We start from the raw sequence: 19,624 nt of genomic DNA, 5'->3' as shown, positions 1-19,624 counted from the left end.
GAGCCCTTTCTTGTCTCTATTTTGCTTAAGTTTTGTCATCCTCCGGCACCTAGAGCTTCCCTGAGCCGTGTCGCTGGGGGGGCGGGGGGCAGCAGAAGGCCCGGTTGGCCGGGAGGAGGAACTAGCCGAGGCTAACCTAAGGGGTGATGAAGCCAGACAGCTCTGATGGACACATCCTGCCCTTTTCGGTCTTACAAGTCGCCAGCTCCTCTCGGAAGCCCTCATTTCTTTCCCATCTGTGCAATGGGCCCAGCACCTTGTAGCTCACAGGGCCGTCACGAGGCTACTGGGAGGCCATGGGATGCTCTGGAGCACTGTCTAGCGCTCGGCGAGCCCCCAGCGGGCGCAGGACCAGCAGGACAGCTGATACCTGCTTTATGGTCAAACACAAGGCAAGCTAGAATTTAAGTGTTTATTTTGCGCATGAAAACTAGACATAAAAAGTCATACAGGCCATGAAAGGCTGAAATACAGACGCTTAGGGGAAGAACAACTAAACTGCATCTTGTGTTAAGGACACCCCCTTTACTGGGTGGACGCCCTGTACTGGATATTTAAAATAACAAACACTCAGGATGGAGGATTTGCGCTCGGCTCATGATCCTGTTGGATGTGACAGTTAACACGCTTAGGAGGGACCACAGCCTGCGTATTCCTCGGTAAGTGTATCAAGCACATCTGAAAAATTAGACTTTCACTTCCAGGTGCCGTGGTGTCACTCATACACCGAGTGAACGGACTTTTAATGGCTTTTTAATTTTAAATGGCTGACACTGTATCTGGCCACACTGCGCTCCACGGCTACTTGTGCTCGTAAAGATACTGATTTAAAAAAGGGGATTCTGTGACATCCACAGAAGTACCTGAGAACCCTGACACACAGCCTCCGGGTAAGAAAATTACTCAGTGTTCTGGGCAGACGGTGTGATCAAGTTAGCTGGGGGAAGCTGACCTTGAACGAGGTCACGGTGCCCTGAACCTGTTCTGGTAAACGAAGTCAGCAGCAAATGTAGGGCAAACAGCAGGAGGTTCACCAGACGCCTCTACCGCCTGGTGACAGGGGAGTATCCTGGAATCCTCAGAAAACACAGGCTGCCCGGGCGGCGTGCCCGCAGCCACTGAGAACGGTCCGCCCAAGGGGGAGGATGGTGGAGGGGGGACACCGCGGGAGGGGGGAGCGAGCAGTGGGCAGGAGGGGTCACCAGGCCCTGGCTTCCCTTTGGGAGCAGCGAGGCCTGCAGCCGTCCCCATCAGCGTGTGCGGGGTAGCCAAGCCCCACCGCAGGAACCAGCGGGTCCGCAGGGGCAGGCGACGCATGGACGCGAAGACACATTGAATTAAGGGTGAGTAAGACACAGGAAAGCCACACCGAAAGGTGCTTGGTGTTTATTAGCTCAGTGAGAAACAGAAGTTAGGCAGCAAAACACAAGGTTAACTCGTGGACATCGGGACCACAGATGATCTACCCCAGAGGTAACATTTTCCTAGGCAAACCGCAGATGTTCTAGAAATCCATTTGAGTTAGGAGACTTAGAGGCATAGGTATGAAATAAAGTTTTTAAGGACAGATGTACGGTTCAGGAGTGTTCAGGCTCCAAGGACGTCTATGTATCTAACTTTCCAAGCGTCTTCTTACAATTTCTCCACGTGTCTTGGAAGCTGCCGACCCTACAGGTCTGGCACACGAGACACTGAAGAATGCCTCGGTCACGTCTTAGTCACATGCCACCTCACGGCACCCCCTGGAACAGCAGCTCCTCCTGCAGCACTCATTGTGCAACATCTAGCTAAGAATATGTATATTTAAAGGTATTTTAAAGACAGACAGGGCCGAATGTAATAAAAATGACAAAGTAATGCTTGGGCATTTCAAACAAGGCCATTTTGGTTGAAATAAAACGTATACAGACCCCTCTTTAAGGTAGCAATTTGGAAAAAAAGAGACAGACTGCAAACCCACTGCTCTGAATGCCAATACCCCGAGGGTACTAAAACGACCAATGAGATGCCAATCTCCGGAATGCCCTTATCTTGGAGGTGATTATGTTTTCATCACAGTGGAAGCAGCAGCTTGGAAGCAGGCGAGCTGCAGGTGCATGCTGCTCTTGAACTTGTTCAGCAGCTCTTCCAGCAACCTGCAGGGACGAGAAGCTACTTTACAACCTGCACACTGAGGTCGCCTAGCAACACGAGAAAGCACACAGGAGGGACGAGTGCCGGCTCTCGCTTCTGCTCGCTGAGAAGCTATTTACTTACGGATTAACTCAATAACAGAAGTAAGTTAATCAAAGAAGCCAATCAAAAGGAATATATATTTATATACATATTTGTATTTATATATAGAAATCTCCCTCCTGTCTCCTTCCCCTAGATTAATAATTAGATTTCTTCCTAAAGCCCATTAATGTTTGGGGCTATACTTCTTTTTTGATTCACTACTCTACGCTGGCTAATTGAATTTAAATACAAAAATAAGACCATAAGAATAAGTAAAAATTCATACATACTGAATGTACTCCTTTGGGCATACAGGTCTACGGATACTGATAAATACACAGTAGCAACCTAACAACCCTTCAAATCCAAATCCTTTTGTGTTGCCTCTTTGCGGCCACCTTTCTCCTCATCCTGACCCCTGGCCTATTTGTCTTTTCCTCCTGTTTTGCATTCTCGTTTTTAACAAATATTGGAGAGTGCTAAACGGAGGTGGTGAATTAGGTGCCAGGAGAATCAGGGTCCGCTGTAACTCGGTGGGCAAATTATCCTAGTACTTGATGACTCAGTTTCTTTAACTGGTTTGATGTCTGATTTTAGGGCCAGAAAGGATCTTAAGAGATCATTTGTTTCAGATGAAGCACCAAGAAGTGGGTTTAATGGTGAGAAGATGATTTTGTGGGGTTAACAAAGCTCAGAACTAGAACACGTGTTCTCTCCACCCCCTGGGTTCCAGAACAGTCTCCTGCGCGAAATCACAGAGCCTGCACCACGGTTTTCATGTCTGTGGACTGAGCAGTCAAATGCAAAGGCGGGTGGACTTCAGCTACGGGGAGTGGAGGAGCAAAGACCTACAGCGCTTCCGCTACCCCAGCTGACGGGGGTAGAGCATTTCTGAGATTCGCCTGGCCTACATTTTGTCTCAGGTCAGAATCTCCTCTTTTGTGAGTAGCAAAGTTTAAACTCTGGGCAAAACCATTAACATAATGTTAATGGAATGTATATAATTTCATTATGTCACGTGTACAAATTCACTTTTTTACTACTTTGCAATATATAAAGCAAAAACAAAAACAAAAAAAACAAAAACAAAAACAAAACAAACCACCTTGCTGAGCTACTCCAAGGAAAAAAAATCATCAAGCTCTGCATTTTACTATGCTGCCCTTCTTACATTTCTCTAATATCTTTTTAAAAATCTAGGGCAATGATATAGTTTACTGAGTCAGAATAAACTTTCTTAAAATGTTTTCTGTATTAGTCACTTAAAACAAGAACAGAACTAATGTCTCAAGTGCCATAAACGCAGGGGAAAGGTTTTACCTTTTCTGCACTTGGGACACAGGCCGGGTGCAGCCAACGTAACGCATGCTGCCAGGGGCCGTCGGGTACATCCTGACGCCCAAACCGTTACCTATTCAAACAGTCCTTCAAGGTAACAGAACCTTGCTCACACATCTGAGCTGCCCTTGAAATCGGCACATAGAACTTACTTTTTATCTGCTCCGCTTGAAAGCTGAGGCAGGGCTTCTAAAGCCTGTTTAAAACTCGACCTGGAACACAGACAGGCAACATTCAAGTTGGAACATTTCATATTTCTAAGGGGGATCAAGAGCATCACTGAGAACTCTTAAGTACATCTTAAATGTAAAGGAACCTGTATAAGCCAGTGAAGCATGTAGAAAAAGTAAAAGTGAAAAACAATAGAAAAAGTAAAAGTAAAAGTGAGGGTACAAGGTATGGTTCCCAGGCGGAGGCCCTGCAGGAGCAGGGTCAGAAAACTCAACAAGGAAATGAAACACGGCTTGAAAAGCTAAAAGAGACGGATTTTGACAGCAGGGTGCTACTCACGGTAGATGAGAGCTTCATAATATGGAAATGTTCAATTTTTAAAGTCTTTTCAGAACAAAACTGAACTAGTAAAGCAACTGGTAAGAAAGGGAGGAAACGAACTAGAAATAGAGATGATCCTGTGAGAGATTACCAAATGGGGGCATTTATAGTATTAACATGTAGAGGGCCTGATTTACATTAATTAAACAGTCCACAGCATTTAGTTATTATCATATTTAAAATCTGTATGGTAAGTGGGGATTGACTGGTTGGTTTTAATTCAACATCCTTTCTTTTCATGAAAACCTAAAAAGGTGTGAATTAAAAAACCCACCGATTTGGTATGCTTAACTTTTTAAAGTAGAAACTACCAGAAAAGCTACCGAATCAAAAAAAAAAAAAGCACTTGAGGGGAAATCCTTTGGTAATGACTTATACTGGTCACTAAGGAATAATTTTTAACTTCTCATCTCTTCTTCTTTTATAACATTGACTAAAGGTAAAGAAATAAATGTGATTATTCTTGACTTTAAGGTGGTCTTTGATCCTGTATTGTAAAACTGGACCCTCACCAGTGCCCTAGCAAACATTCTCTTGGGCGAGGTTTCTCAAACGAGGGGCAAATATCACAGCAGCAAACAGAGAGACTACGAAGTTCCAAGAGGGTTATAAAAACTGGTCCTGGAAACTTCAGTTGTTCCTGGTTAGGGCAAGGAACAGGCTACAGCTTGTGGGCAAACTCAGCTCCCTTCCCACTATGAAGTCGACTTTCCTCTTTCCTGATGCAGAGAGGAGTCTCTGCTGTTATCACGTCATCTTAAATCTCAATCAACAAAAAGTAATGTAATGCTATTATTCTTTATTTTTACATTATGACAGTAATGATGATGATGATGAAGACAATACCACCGATTATTTGCAGTGCACCAACAGGCTAGGGGGTAACTTGGCACATTTTTTCATTTAATTACCCCAAAATTCTGCCTAGAAACTACTTATCTTTCTTGTGTAGATGAGGAACTCATGCTCTTAAAGGTTAAATTAAAAGGAATACCTAGGTGCCTACATGAAGCATGTACCCACATCAAATATGGACTCAGTGGAGTGCCCTCTATTATCTATTATTTAGTACTTTATGTAGAAAAATGATGACTGGGAAAAGGTGTGGCTCCATAACTAACATGGGAACCATCCAGAATGGCTCTGGTCAGCCATCAGGAACAGGAATAAGAAGCTAACTTCATTTGTTAGGAAAAACTGTTGAAAGTCTTTTTAGTTGTGATAATGACTGTACAAGTGATGGTGTAAGGCATGTCCTCAAAAGCTGGAGATGAGTAACTGTATCACACCAAGTGTCCTTAGACATTTTATTTCTATACTACTTGGATTCTCAGGCATATTAACAATATAGCCCAGTATTTCCTAGGCATGACTGCCAGTGGAGTAAACAATTTTGTATAGGCAAGTAGTCAGTAATGTTTCAGTTCACCTACTGATATTTCGATAGGAAATCCTGACTTTCATTCAAAACAGCTAAAAGTTATCATCAAATTTCCACTACAAAATTTTGTAGAGAAACCACAAGGCTTCCTCTTATGCTGATATTTACAATGCTTAAACGGTCCCTCAGAGTCTGCTATGAATAGATTAAGACTCAATTCTTATTTTTTCCTTTTTAACAGAAATATATAATGCTCTGCTATATCACTTATGAGATTAAGATTTATCTTACTGAATGAAAAACATAAAATCATATTAAACCTTTTTTTCCTTTATATTATGCTACAGAGAACCAGTATTAGGAGTCTTTGGCTTATTATGCTTTTTAGCGAAAAAAATTAATGCAATGTAAACTTTATCACATCACAATCATGAGCACTCACTCTGACCAGTTATCTTTACAAAGGATTTTATATACTAATAAGATAATCTTTATTTTTAATGAAGCATTCAGAACAAAAACATTTAGCATCTCACTTGCTTTCAGGTGTCAGGTGAACAGCCACAGTATCTCTCAAAGCACAGATTTCAAGCCGTGCCTAAGGATGAGAAAAGGAAAAAGTGAGGGGAACTGCATCAATTATTAAACTGAAACAAGCGATGAGCAGATAGTCTCAGCCTGCTTACTGCAGAGACGGTTGACAGAAGACTGCCAGCACGTGGTTCCCCGCCACCTGCCACCTACTAACTATGAACAGACTTTCTACAACACTCCAAAGAAATCAGCTATGACAAACTAGTTTTTTACTGAAAATTAACTCAAAGTCAAGTATGACTCTGTGAAGGCAGGGAGTCAGATTTGTTATAAAAAGGTTCAACCTATACAGGGATTTTCCAGAAATCTGTATTCACTACCTAACCAGTAATGTTTCCTTTAGTATGATTGTGAGAGGAAGCAAAATTTGAAACATTGTCCCTGGATTATTTAAGGAAACAGACTGGCTTACTTTCTTATACCTATGCCCTTTTGGGTACACTGACTTTAATCTCAAATCTAAAACAAAGCTCTGCAGATTTAATCACCACCGGCTTTTGTTTGTTTGATGATTGTTTTTTTTTTTTTTTTTTAATAAAAATTGACAAGTTGATCCAAAAACAACTTGAAAAAGAATAACACAAATTGAGAAACACTTTCTAACATCAAAGCTCATGATAAATCTATAATCATTAATATAGTGTGGCATTGATATATGGACAGAAATACACATCATAGAACAGGACTGACTGTCCCAAAATAAACCTTACATTTATGATCAATGGATTCTGACAAGGGTGCTGAGACCATTCAATGGGGCAAGAGCAATTTCTTCAGCAAATGGTGCTGGGACAACTGGGTTTCCAAATGCAAAAGACTCAACTTGGATCCTTCCCTTAACACAAAAATTAACTCAAAGTAGATGATAAACATAAAGGTGAGGGATAAAACTATGAAACACATAGAATAAAACAGCAGTAAATCTTTGTGATGTTGGGGTAGGCAAGCCTTCTTAGACATTATATCAAAAGTACAAGTGACAAAGAAGGAGAGGAAGATGGCTGCAAAGTAGGAGGACCCTGGGCTCACCTCATTCCACGAATACAACTAGATAACTATCAAACCATCCTAAATACTCCAGAAATTGACCTGAAGACTGGCAGAAAAAACTCCAAAAATAAAGGCAGAGAAGTGGCTGCATCGAAGAAGGTAGAAAGTATGGAGATACAGTCTGGGAGACAGATTGTGGCCACCACGATCACAGAGAAGGAAGAGAAACAGACTAGCTCACAGGGAAGTGCACCAGGAAAATAAATCCCCAGAGCAATTGGCTTGGAAAGTGAGAGGGCCCAAGTTTCGTGAGCTCTTGCAACTCGCAAGTCTTAAAGCAAAGCCTGGAGTGTTAAAGGTCAGCAGGAATCGGATGATGGCAGCAGCGTAGGAGGACCCTAGGCTTATCTCATCCCATGATTACAACTAGGTAACTATCAAATCATCCTAAATGCCCCAGAATAGACCTGGCGACCGGCAGAACAAACTACAACTAAAGGTAGAGAAGAGGCCATAACAAAAAATGTAGGAAGTGCAGAGATGTGGTTTTGGAGACAGATCATGGCCCGTTGCAGCAGGGAGGAAGTCATAGTTGCAGACAAGGGTGAGAGACAGACTAGCACATATGAGGAAAACATCCCCATGGCAACTGGCTTGGAAAGCAAGAGAGGTTGAATTTTCTAAGTTTTCACATCTAGTAGGGTGGAAAGCTTAGAGTTTCACAGGTCAGTGGACTTGGCTGAGATAGACTCTGCAGGACATTATGCTGCTCTTGGAGAGAAGGCTGGCAAACAACCTGGATATAGCCTGGAAACAGGGATCTGAAGAGCACCTGGGGCACACACAGTAGGGGACTATTTGCTCACTTGGAATGTTCAAAAGACACCCCCCCCCACCCCCCTCCCCGGGAACAAAGGAACTGGCAGGTGCCATTTCCCTCCCCTGCCCTTCAGCATAAACCACCTGTGGGAACCAGCATAGCACTACCTCATTACCTAACTTGCTTACACCAAGCCCTGCCCCCCCACATTCCTGTGGAACCACCCTTCCCAGTGGTGCTAGCCTCAGTCCCAGTGCAGTGGGTCTCCTCCCCCAGAACACTAACCCAAACCCCTGCCAACACCATGTCTCTCCACCTGGGAGTTTTGCACAGCCTTAGTTGTGGCAGCAGTGGTAACAGGCCTCATTTCATAAGCAGACCAGAGGACACCAAAGTTAAAATGTGCCATGTTCAGGCCAGGGACCACTTATTGCCCATAACCAGCAAAAACAACTGGCCTGAAGGATAAAGCAGCCAGGACAAAATAGCAGACCATGTGCAGCGTCCACTGGAGACACTCCTGGACGTGCCAGGCCCTGGAGAACAGAAGACACTACACAGCAGGGAACTATAGGTCCTCTTCTACATAAGGCCATTACCCTCAAGAACAGGAGACAGAGTTGGCTTTCCTAACACAGAAAAACAGGCACAGAGACTTAGAAAAAATTAGAAGACAGAGAAATTTGTCACAAAGCAAAGAATAAGACAAGGCCATGGCCAGAGATCTAAGCAAGACAGACATAAGTAACATGCCTGATTGAGTATTTAAAGCAGTGATCATTAAGGATACTCACTGGACTTGAAAAGAGAGTGGAAGGTATCAGTGAGATCCTTAACACAAAAATTAAAAAGAACCAATCAGATGTGGTTTTGAAGACAGATTGTGGCTGCTGTAGTGGGGAGGGGGTTGGAGTTGCAGAGAAGGGCAAGAGACAGACTAGCGCATATGAAGAAAACAAATCTTGCAATAGACAAGATTAGAAACATGCTTGATGGAATCAACAGCAGGCTGGAAGAAGCAGAGGAGTGAATTAATGATCTAGAAGTCAGAGTAATGGAGCGTAATCAAGCTGAACAAAAAGAGAAAAGGAATTATGTAAAATGAGAATAGACTTCAGGAACTCAGTGAGTTCATCAAATGTAATAACATTCATATTATATGAAACCAAGAAGAAGAGAAAGGGAGAATTTATTTGAGGAAATAGTAGCTGAAAACTTCCCGAATCTGGGGAAGGAAAAAGGTATCTGGGTCCAGGAGGCACAGAGAACCCCCAACAAAATCAACAAAAGCAGACCCCCACCAATGTATGTTGTAATTAAATTGGCAAAATATAGTGATAAAGAAAAAAATTTAAAAGTATCAAGACAGAAGAAGACAGTAACACATGAAGGAAACCCCATAAAGCTAGCAGGGAATTTTTCAGCAGAAATGTAGCAGGCTAGAAAGCAGTGGCATGATATATTCAGCATGAGAAATGACAAAAATTTGCAGGCAATAATACTCAACCCAGCAAGACTATCATTCAGAATAAAAGGAGAGATAAAAAGCTTCCCAGACAAAGAAGAACAAGAAGAGTTCACGACCACTACGCCAGTCATGCAAGAAATAATTAAGGAGACTCTGAGTGGAAAGGAGAGACAGAAAGTGACAGTATGAAGGTAGGAACATAAAAGCAATAAAAAGGAATAATTCTGTAAAAAAAATAAGTCAATGAACTCATATAAAAAAAGGCATCAAGTTTGCGCAAGATGTTATATACAAAAACCTAATGGTAACCACGACTCAAAAACCACTAATAAAAATGCAAAGAATAAAAACATAGAAATCCAATTATATCACTAAAGAAAATCAAGTCATGAAAGACAAGAAAGGATTAGACAAAATCTTCAGAAACAACCACAAAACAAGTAATAAAATGTCAATAAATACATATCAATAATTACTTTGAATGTAAATGGACTAAATGATTCAATCAAAAGACAGAGGGTGACAATGGATAAAAAGCAAGACCCATCTATATGCTGCCTAAAAGAGACTTATTTTAGACCTAAAGACAACCACAAATTCAAAGTGAGGGGATAGAGAAACACTTACCATGTGTATGGATGTCAAAAAAAAAAAAAAAAAAAAAGGCTGGTGTAGCAATATTTATTTGAGATGAACAGACTTTAAGACAAAGGCTGTAACAGGAGACAAAGAAGGACACTATATAATAATAGAGGAGACAATCCAACAAGATATAATAATTCTACAAATTTATGCACCCAACTTGGGAGCACCCAAATACATAAAAGCAGTAAATAACAAGCCTAAAGAACTAATTGATAATACACAGTAATAGTAGGGGACTTTAACACCCACTTACATCAATAAACAGACCACCTAAACAGAAAATCAACAAGGTAATAAAGGCTTTGAATGGCACACTGGAACAGGTGGATTTAACAGATATATATTCAGAACATTCTATCCTAAAACAGCAGAATAGACATTCTTCTCAAGTGCATACGGAACACTCTCCAGAATAAATCATATATTAGCCCACAAAACAAGCCTCAACAAATTCAAAAACACTGAAGTCATATGATGCATCTTTTCTGACCACAAGGCTATGAAACAAGAAGTCAACCTCGAGAAAAAATGTGGAAGTAACACAAATATATGAAGTTAAACAACATGCTACTAAACAATGAATGGGTCAACTGGGAAATCAAAAAACTAAAAAAGTACACATAAACAAATGAAAATGAAAACACAAGGAGACAAAATCTTTGGGATGCAACAAAAGTAGTTCCAGGAAGGAAGTATATAGAGCAATACAGGCCTACCTCAAGAAGCAAGAAAAACCTAAAAAAACAAAAACAAAAACACAAAACCCCAACCCTAAATATACTTAAAGGAGCTAGAAAAAGAAAACAAAATCTAAAACCAGCAGAAGGAAGGAAATAATAAAGATTAGAAAAGAAATGAATAATATAGAAACTAAAAAAGTAATAGAACAGATCAATGATACCAGGAGCTGATTCTTTGAAAAAAAAAAAAATCAATAAAACACTTATCAGCAAAAAAAGAGAAAGACTCAAATAAATAAAATCACAAATAAGAGAGAAGAAATACCCAACAGCACAGAAATACAACTATAAGAGAATATTATGAAAACACTGTATGCCAACAAACTGGACAACCTGGAAGAAATGGATACATTCCTAGAAACATATAAACTACCAAAACTGAAACTCCCAAAAAGCAAAAAGTCCAGTACCAGATGGCTTCACAGGTGAATTCTACCAAGCATTAAAAGATGAGTTGATACATATTTTTCTCAAACTACTCCAAAAAATAAAAAAGGAAAACTTCCAAATTCATTTAATGAGGCCAGCATTATCCACTAAACAAATACCAGATAAAGAAATGATTAAAGAGAACTACAAGTCAATATCTCTGATGCAAAAATCCTCAACAAAATACTAGCAAACAGAATCTAATGATACGTTAAAAAAATCACTCATGATGATCAAGTGGGATTTATTTCTGGATTGCCAGGGTAGTTCAATATTTACAAATCAATTAACAAGGAACACACCTCAACATAATAAAGGCCATACATGAAAAACCCACAACTAACATCATCCTCAAGGGGGAAAAACTGAGAACTTTTCCCCTAAGGTCCGGAACAAGACAAGGATGTCTTTTTTTTTTGCCACTTTCATTTAACATATTACTGGAAGGCCTAGACACAGCAATCAGACAACAAAAAGAAATAAAAGTCAACTAAGTAAGGAAGGAAGAAGTAAAACTTTCACTATTTACAGGCGATATGACACTATATATAGAAAACCTGAAAGACTTCACCACAAAACTGCTAGAACTGATACACAAAATCAGTAAAGTGGCAGGATACAAAATCAAGGTACAGAAATCTGTTGCATTTCTATATACCAATAGTGAAGCAGCAGAAAGAGAATTAGGGAATCAATATAATTTACAACTGCACCCAAAATAATAAGTTATCTAGGAATAAACCTAACCAAAGAGGCGAAAGACCTTTATACTCTGAAAACTATAAAACGGTGATACAAGAAATTGAAAATGACACAAAGAAGTGGAAAGACATTCCATGCTCATGGATTGGAAGAACAAATATTGTTAAAATGTTTATACTATCCAAAGAAATCTACACATTTAATGCAATTCCTATCAAAATACCAATAGCATTTTTCACAGAATTAGAACAAACAATCCTAACATTTGTATGGCATCACAAAAGATCTCAATAGCCAAAGCAATCTTGAAAAGAAAAAGCAAAGCTGGAGGCATCACAATTCTGGACTTCAAGTTATATGACAAAGCTGTAGTGATCAAAACAGTGCGGTGCTGGCCTGACGACAGACATATAGATCCCTAGAACAGAACAGAAAACCCAGACATAAACCCACAACTATGTGGTCGATTAATTTTCAACAAAGCAGGAAAGAATATTCAATACAAAAAAAGGCAGTCTCTTCCACAAATGGTGTTGGGAAAACCGGACAGCAACATGTAAAGCAATGAACTGAATCACTTCCTCACACCATATAGCAAAACAAATTCAAAATGGATTAAAGCCCTAGATGTGAGACCTGAAACCATAAAAATCCTACAAGAGAACACAGTAGCTTCTTTGACATTGGCCATAGTACCCTTTTCCTACACGGGTCTCCTGAGGTAAGGGAACAAGAGCAAAATAAACTATTGGGAGTACACCGAAATAAAAAGCTTCTGCACAGCGAAGGAAACAATCAACCCAACTAAAATGTGACCTACAGGAAGAGAGAAGATATTTGCAATGACGTATTTGATAAAGGGTCGGTATACAATATATATAAAGAACTTATACAACTCAACACCCAAATACCAAATAATCTAGTTAAAAAAATGGGAAGAAGCCATGAACAGACATTTTTCCAAAGAAGACATAGATATGTCTTAGGCACATGAAAAGATGCTCATCACTCATGAGGTATCACTTCATACCTGTCAGCCCGTCAGAAAGGCTGAAGTGAACATCACAAGAAACAGCAGATGGTGAGAATATGTAGAAAAAGGAACCCTCCTGCGCTGTTGGAGGGGATGCCAGCTGGTGCAGCCACTCTGGACAACAATATGCAGCTACCCTATGATCCAGCAACTGCACTACTGGGGATTTACCCCAAAGAAAACAAAAACACTAATAAAGGGATAGGTGCACCCCTAAGTTTACTGCATTATTTAAAATAGCCAAATTACAGAAGTAGCCCAAGGGCCCATCAACTGATGAATGGATACAGATGTGGTCTGTATGCACGTAGATATACATGCAATGGGATGTTATTCAGACATAAAAATGAATGGAATCTTGCCGTTTGCAATGACCTGGATAGAGCTGGAGTACCACGCAGGGCGAAGTAAGCCAGAGAGAGACAAATACCATATAGTTTCACTCATATGTGGGATTTAGGAAACAAAACAAAGGAGCAAAGGGGAAAAAAAAAAAAAAAGGAGAGAAACCAAGAGATAGACCCCTAAGAATAGAGAACAGTGCTGGTTATCAGAAGGGAGGAGGTGAGGGGAGGCTAAATAGGTGATGGGGATTAAGGAGTGCACTCGTCAAGGTGAGCAACAGGTGACGTGTGGAAGTGTTGGTTCCCTACGTTGGACTCACGAAACTAACATCACACCGCGTGTTACTGCACTGGAATTAGAATTAAAACTAAAAAAAAAAAAAAAAAAGTAAAAGCAACAAGATAAAAACTTAATAAATTAGACTCCATCGAAATTAAAAACTTCTGTGCCGCAACCTAGAGCATCAAGAAAGTAACAAGCAACCCAGAGAATGAGGGGACGCTTGACACGCAGTGCGGTGGTGGGAATCAGTAGGATGGACGGCACCAGGCACTGGGGGGATGTGGAGAAACTGCTGGTAGGAAAGTAAAATGGAACAGGTCGGTTTACAGACAGTCTGGCAGAGGGTAACCATCTGAGCTAGCAATTCCCCTCCTAAGATTATACCCAAGAGAAATTAAAACATATAGAAACTCGTATGGGAATGCTCTTATTAGGTAAAAAGTAGAAACCACGTGAATGGCCATCCGACGAGGAGCAGACAGAGAAAATGGGGTATATTCACAGGATGAAATACTGTCTAATCACCACATGAAGTGACGTACTGGAACACACTGCAGCACGTATGAGCCCTGCAAACGCTACGCTAACTGGCAAGAGCAGCCGGTCACAAAAAGCCATATTCATATGGTTCCGTTTATGTGAAATTTCCAGAACAGGCAAATCATAGGGTTGGAAAATCATGGAAGGTGCCCAGGTGGCTCAGTGGGTGAAGCATCTGACTTCTGCTCGGGTCCTGGGATGGAGGGGGGATGGTCTGCTTGTCCCACTCCCTCTGCCCCTCCCCTGCTCATGCTCTCTCTCTCTGTCAAATAAAATCTTTAAAAAAGAAAAGAAGAAAAACAGAAAAAAGAAGAAATGGGAGGGAAGGAGAGGGAAGAGGATGAAAGGAAAGGAAACCACAGAGACAGAAAGTAGGATGCTGCTCGTCTGTGGCCGGGAAGGGCGGCTGGGAGGGTTCCTCTAGGGTCCAGTGTCCTGGAGCTGGCTGTGTAGATGGCTGCACAACTCTGTCGACACAGTGAAAGAAAATTCACTAAACTGTGCATACTTCTTGCCTTGTAGACAACACTGTGTGGCAGGTGAGCTTCATCTGCGTAAAACTTTCAAGAACAACAAAAAACGGTAACCCAAAGCTTAAACCTTTTTGCAAGCTTGAAAAAGTGAGACTTAAAAAGAAAAAAGAAGAAAGAAAAAGTGAGACTTCACGTACAGATCAAGGGTCCTCGGATCACTGAAAAGCACCAAACTGGGGCAGCCCAGGGGGCTCATGGTTTAGCCCACCTTCGGCCCAGGACGTGATCCTGGAGACCCGGGATCGAGTCCCACGTCGGGCTCCCTGCATGGAACCTGCTTTTCCCTCTCTCCCTCTCTCTCTCTCTCTCTCTGTCTCTCATGAATAAATAAATAAAAACTTAAAAAAAAAAAAAGAAAGCACCAAACTGTGGTTCCACTTCTCTCTACACTGTGTCTCAGGAAGGTTTGAAGACGGTGCGTTAGCCCTTAGGTGAGTGGTCATTTCCGGTTAACCTGTCATCTGCTCAAAAGAGCGCGGCCTCACACAGTGACCCCCGGTGGGTGAGGGTGGGTTGGGGGCCAGAGTCCCCTGAAGTCCTCCCATCAGACAGGGCCGCCCCGTCCCTCGGAGGCCATCCTCCTGGGCGTGCGGAGCTCTTCCTCGCCCTCCCTGCTGGCTTTGAGAGAATCTAGCCCTCGGGCCCCTCCCGAGTTCATCTCAACCACCTAGAAGAAAGCGCTGGACTTTTCCCACCATAGATAGTTTTATCTGTTGAGAATTTCCTGCGAATGGCCCCATACGGTGTGCGAGCTTTTGTGCAGGCCTCCCTTCACCCCGTGAATGCTCCTGAGGTTCACCCAGCTGGTCCCGGTCTCCCCCTCACCGCTCACCTGCACCTGCCCTTCCTTTATTCTGCTGATGGATACCTGGGCCATCTGCAGCATTTGGCCCTCATGTTTTCAGTCCTCTTGCTTATATACCGAGGACTGGAATGGCGGGGTCAAAGGGTACTCGTGTGTTTAGTTGTTTTTTTTTTTTTTTTTGCTTTTGTTTTTCTTTTTAAAGGCTTTTCTTGTCACTGTACCGTTTTATACCGCCAACAGTGTGGGAGGCTTCTAGTTTCTCTCCAGTCTTGCCAACACTCGGTATTTATAAGTCTTTAATTTTCTCCATCCTGGCGGACGGGTAATGGTTTATTACGGTAGCGCTGATTTTCACTTCTCTGATCACTAATGATGCTGGCCATCCTTTCATGTCCTGATTAGCCATTCTGACTCTCCTAGAAATCGAATTACCTGTATGCTAGACTTTCTGACATGGTCCCAGAGGTCTCTGGAGTTCTATTTATTTATTTTTTCCAATGACTCTTTTCTCTGTTCTTTCTATGGGGTAATTTCTGTTGATTTACAAATATGCTGACTTTCTCTTTCGTCCTCTCTACTCTGCTGTTTGTTATTCACATCTAGAAGACTTCAAAAAATTCACATATTGTATTTTTCCATTCCAGAATTTCCATTTAGTTCCTTTTTTTGGGTTTCTATTTTTCTGGTGAGGTTTCCTAACTATTCATTCATTATGAGCATGAATAGTTCCTACATCACTGAATGCAACTGTTTTAAAGTCCTTGCCTTCAAAATCCAACATCTGCGTCATCTCAAGATTGGTCTCGGTTGTTTGCTTTTCTATTGAGAATGGGTCATATTTTCCTGTTTTATTTCATTTGCGCATTTCATGTAAATTTCGATAATTTCCTGGACACTGTCAATATTATGTGGGCTCTATAATATGCTCCTAAAGAGGACTGATCTTTTGTTTTGTTTTAGCAAGTAATTAACTTATTTGGACTCAGACTGAAAATTCTTGGCTCCTGGGCAGCCCTTCAAGTCTTACTGCAGTTCTTCTAGCCTAACTGGGCTGGTTGGAGGAGACTATGACCAGGCAGGAGTAGGTCAAGGGTCAGTTGGTGATTTCTGCAGTGTATACATTTGTGGCTCTTGTTTTCTGCTCTCTGGGATACCTCACTTTCCTGTAATTGTGGTGGAAGCCTATTCTTCAAGCCAGAAACATAGCAGGTTTTGTGAAATTGTAGGCATTCCTCGCCCTGCCTCGAGGCTAAAATCTGTAAGAAGTGAAAAATTCCTCAAGTGCCCTTTCCTCCAGAATCACTCGCTCATGGCCGGCCTCCAGTATCTTCAGGTTTTTGTGTTTACACTTAGGATTCTTCTATATTATGCATGATTACAGTTGTTATCTGCTGGGAGTGGGCCTGATGGAAACTCCCTCAGCCAGTACTGGAAGGAAAACGGCCAGTACTTTTTTAAGAACACATTCGCGACGCTCGAGGTCACTGCAGTCCATAGGTAGTAGGTGACTCTCCCATATGCTGCATACCTTGGCTGCTCTCAGTTTGGTCATACGCACACCAAGAAGCATCTGGCTTATGGAAGTTGTATTTGCTATTATGACCATGTGACTTCAATAACTACGACATAAACCGATGGATCGTGAGTGCAAAGAGACGGTGGTCATTCCTATGAAAATTGCATTGAATGGTTTGAAAAGATTTATTAAGAGTTAAATGCTAAACATTTCCTGCGAAATTGAATTGAGTGAAGATAGTTGTAAACTGAAAAACAAATCACGTAACTTTAGAAGGAATCTGCATTCATATGTCACAAGAGTCATGAGGGTCTTGCTCTGCTCTAAAGAAACAGAAGCCCTATAAAAATCGTAGACAATATAAAAGATACGATGGTAGATGATAAATCAGCAGATTCATCAAAACAACAAAAACAAAAACAAGCCCCAAACCTGTCCGTATAGCATAAGATCGATAACTAAAAATACATGTATATGTTCTAAATGAAATAAAAGTTCAATGCGGGACTGACTGATTTTGGTACCTGTAATGCTCCATTTTTGCTGAAGGATGAAACACACTGCATCAGCCGACTTAGCTCTTCAGAAACTGCTTCCACCACCCTGGATAGAACTCGAGGTACCAATTCTTTGGAAATCGTGAACACCTGATGGAAGGGTTTAAAGTAAGAAGTGATGCATTGAGGGAACATTTCCTGACTTGAATTTGTTAGAAACAAACAAACAAACAAAAATGCACAAAACAAGGAGGTCACAGGTCTTCTAAGTCCTATTTTTAAAGGATAGTTATTAAGTTATTATGAGTGAAAGGAAGTTACAGACTTCTACTTCAGTTGTATTGAGTGATTCATGCCAAAACTAATCCTCTTAAAAATATCAGCAAATATAATTCTGAAAGGTATTACTGATGCTGACAAACTAAAAATAATTTCAAAGATTTCTTCTTGCCCTTTTCACAAAAAGAAATATTATTTCTAAAAGGGAAGTTATATAAATAAAAACATGCTGTGCCAGTTTTTTTTTTTTTTTTTACCACAATTAATAGAAAAACATACTGGGTCAGACCGTTCTTAGATTAAAACAAACACCATATCATATTGGGGACTTTATTGTGTATTGGACAACAAAGTCCCCAATTTCACTATTTGCTGAATGGATGAATGAATGAATGAATGAATTTTTAAACATTTTATTTATTTATTCATGAGAGACACAGAGTGAGGCAGAGACACAGGCAGAGGGAGAAGCAGGCTCCATGCAGAGAGCTGGACGGGGACTCAATCCTGAGACTCTGGGGTCACGCCCTGAGCCAAAGGCAGATGCTCAACTGCTGAGCCACCCGGGCATCCCAATATTTGCTAAATTTTATATGTATTTCACTTGACATAAAACATTATTTCCAAACTTTGAATTTTGATATTTTCAGGCTAAGAGCTATATTATATTTGAAAATATGGTGAAACATTTTACTATGCTGACTTATAAATTTGTCAAGTTAAGATCATGTGGGAAATACTAAATAATAAACATTATGAATGAAATTCTATTTTCAGTCGCCGAGATAAATTAAAAGGGGGTTTGAAAACCCTAATACAAATCATGGTTCCTGAGAGTGGACGTTAATAAAAGCTGCCTCTTTAGGAATCACCAGCATCACTGCAAATGCCTACATATTGTATGATTCCTCTGAGCACCACTATCCATCTACCACAGAAATGCTTTCACTGGCTGATGATTTAATTCTATACCCTAATTTTACTAGAAGCTAACACTACGAGAGCATTTGTGTATCTCTGATAAAATCATTAAAAAACGTATGTGATAAATTCTTGCTACAGTCATATAATATATACATTTTATTTTTGGGCGCCTGGGTGCCTTCGACTCAGGTCATGATCCCGGGGTCGGTGACCATCCCTCTCCTCCCTGCTCATGCTCTTTTTCACTCTCTCTCTCTTTCTCAAATAAATACATAAATTCTAAAAAAAAAAAAAAAAATACTTTATTTTTATAGAAGAATGTGTGGATTTTTCCCTTACTAGGAAATGAAAACTGTAATATACTACATTTTGCTTTCTGCTCTAGTTGCTTTAATCCTAGAGCCAAATTTGGGAACGAGGCAGCATTCTGTTTCCTTTGGTTACTCTTTTATCTTCGCCTTGATTATCCATGTTTTTCCAGTTTACCTTGACAACCTCTGATCATTGTGGGTAAGGACAATGCTATAAACCAAATACACCTCTATCAGGCCCCTACAGCTCAAAAGGCACTCGCAGCAGTGGAAACTATCTAATGATAACCTCTCGCTGGGCCCCGTGCTATCTGGTCACCCATCGGTCTATGAGCCATAACAACTCTGAAAGTCCTGGCAAAGCAGTGAGTAATGGGTTGTGAGATTAGCGAGGCGGGAGTCGCAGTGGTGATAATGGTGGAGGCTGTGCTTCTTTTGATGTTACTGAGAAGAGTCCTTCTAAGAAGGATGTTAACAAAGGAGGTTCACGTTAAGCTTCAGACGATGGTGCTTCGGGTGAAGCTGAAGGCAAGGTGAGCGTGAACCAGGAGCACCAGCATCTACGTGTCCCTAAGTCACCGCTGATAGAACCACTGCACCTGTCTCCTAGCCTCAGCCTGCCCTCTCGGCCCAACCTTCTACGAGTCTAGTTTTCTGGAATCCCAGCCACCGTGTAAGGACCC

The 19,624-nt window shown here is 41.1% G+C and overlaps 1 protein-coding gene and 1 long non-coding RNA gene across 11 annotated transcripts in view; one reads left to right on the top strand and one right to left on the bottom strand.

Moving 5' to 3' along the window:
• Positions 1–1,178: 1,178 nt before the first annotated feature.
• On the top strand, positions 1,179–13,708 carry LOC144306616 (uncharacterized). Of its 3 annotated transcripts, none has more exons than XR_013373705.1 (3): positions 1,179–2,276; positions 2,815–3,140; positions 6,035–13,708. It is a non-coding gene; the product is annotated as an uncharacterized LOC144306616 (long non-coding RNA). The 3 variants fall into 3 exon arrangements; XR_013373703.1 differs by having other exon boundaries at positions 1,182–2,276; positions 2,850–3,140; XR_013373704.1 differs by having other exon boundaries at positions 1,187–2,276; positions 2,951–3,140.
• The window catches only part of EXOC2 (exocyst complex component 2), a 226,095-nt gene continuing 207,842 nt past the window's right edge, over positions 1,372–19,624 (bottom strand). For all 8 annotated transcript variants that reach the window (XM_077886050.1, XM_077886059.1, XM_077886057.1 and 5 more), the window contains 4 exons: positions 17,455–17,577; positions 6,025–6,086; positions 3,708–3,767; positions 1,372–2,135 (listed from right to left, as the gene is read on the bottom strand). In XM_077886050.1, coding sequence (XP_077742176.1) covers positions 2,042–2,135; positions 3,708–3,767; positions 6,025–6,086; positions 17,455–17,577 — 339 coding nt within the window. In that variant the 3' untranslated portion in view covers positions 1,372–2,041. The remainder of the gene's footprint in view (positions 2,136–3,707; positions 3,768–6,024; positions 6,087–17,454; positions 17,578–19,624) is intronic.

This window comes from Canis aureus, chromosome 37 (genome assembly GCF_053574225.1).
Source record: "Canis aureus isolate CA01 chromosome 37, VMU_Caureus_v.1.0, whole genome shotgun sequence".
Lineage (NCBI taxonomy): Eukaryota > Metazoa > Chordata > Mammalia > Carnivora > Canidae > Canis > Canis aureus.
Note: the sequence above shows the minus strand (reverse complement) of the source record. Positions and strands in the feature narration are given on the sequence as shown.